The sequence below is a fragment of the Panthera leo genome, chromosome A1 (assembly GCF_018350215.1).
Source record: "Panthera leo isolate Ple1 chromosome A1, P.leo_Ple1_pat1.1, whole genome shotgun sequence".
NCBI lineage: Eukaryota > Metazoa > Chordata > Mammalia > Carnivora > Felidae > Panthera > Panthera leo.
In genome coordinates this window covers 83,758,733-83,759,889 of record NC_056679.1, presented here as the reverse complement: position 1 = coordinate 83,759,889, position 1,157 = coordinate 83,758,733, and the positions used below count along the sequence as shown (strand labels likewise).

The 1,157-nt window shown below is 42.4% G+C and overlaps 1 protein-coding gene across 1 annotated transcript; it reads right to left on the bottom strand.

Annotated features, from left to right (window-relative positions):
* Nucleotides 1-209: 209 nt before the first annotated feature.
* Nucleotides 210-1,157, bottom strand: LOC122199694 (olfactory receptor 2M3-like). The gene has a single exon (XM_042904973.1). The coding sequence runs from the start codon at nucleotides 1,155-1,157 to the stop codon at nucleotides 210-212; it is 948 nt and encodes a 315-aa protein (XP_042760907.1).

The window sequence follows — 1,157 nt, the reverse complement described above, 5'->3', positions numbered from 1 at the left end:
TTTCCTTATAGCCATAGCTTCAAACTACCATAAAACTTGAAACTATTTGAAGAAAAAATGAAAACAATTTTTCAATTTCTAAAATCTTTGTTGTTGCATATAAATCTACAAATATCAGGAAATATTAGTTACTTAATTGGATTGATTGAATACACAGATTTAAGCATAAAGCAAAGAAGGTACTGGGAAAAAACAAAGCGTAAAGATTATCAGGCGATTTGCTCTCCAGACCTACCCCTTCCTAACACCTTCATGAATGCTCTGGCCACATCCTTGTTGCGGAGGCTATAGATGAGAGGATTCAGCATGGGAGTAAGGATAGTGTAGAAGACAGACACGAATTTGTCCTGGGTGGGGGTACGATCTGAACTGGGCCGCATGTATATGAACATGGCTGCTCCGTAATACATTCCTACTACCATGAGGTGAGAGGAACAGGTGCCAAAAGCTTTACGTGGGCCCTCTCCATATCCCATGTGAATGACAGCCACAATAACATGACCATAGGAAGCAATGATTACTGCTACAGGGAAAAGAAGCATAATAATACAGCATATAAATATCATCCTTTCAAATAACAATGTGTTAGTGCATGAGAGAGTGAGAAGGGCAGGGACATCACAGAAAAAGTGGGGTATTTCTCGGGCACCACAATATGAGAAAGACAATGCAACTGCAGTTTCAATTATACCATCAAGTGAGCCAAGAATCCATGAAAAAGCTGCCATGAGACCACATATTTTCTGGTTCATGAGAATTGAGTATCTTAATGGGTGGCAAATGGCAACATAACGGTCATAAGCCATTGAAGCCAACAGGAAACATTCTGCTCCAAGCAGAGACACATATAAGAATATCTGGGCTCCACAACCAGCCAGAGAGATGGACTTCCTGCCAGACAAGTAGTTGAAAACCATCTTGGGTACAGTGGTGCAGATGAGCATGAGGTCCATGAGGGAGAGTTGGCTGAGAAGGAAGTACATGGGGGTGTGGAGCTGGTTGTCCAGGCAGATGAGGAGAACCATAGTAGTGTTTCCCATGAAGGCCACTGTGAAGATGCCCAAGACCAGTGAGAAAAGGAAGATGTGAGTGGGGCTGTCATTGAAGATTCCTACCAGGATAAAGTCTGAGTTGAAGGTCTGATTCTCCCATGCCAT

Excerpts from the sequence above, each read along its gene's own strand:
- LOC122199694 (XM_042904973.1), bottom strand. The coding sequence starts at position 1,157 with ATGGCATGGGAGAATCAGACCTTCAACTCAGACTTTATCCTGGTAGGA.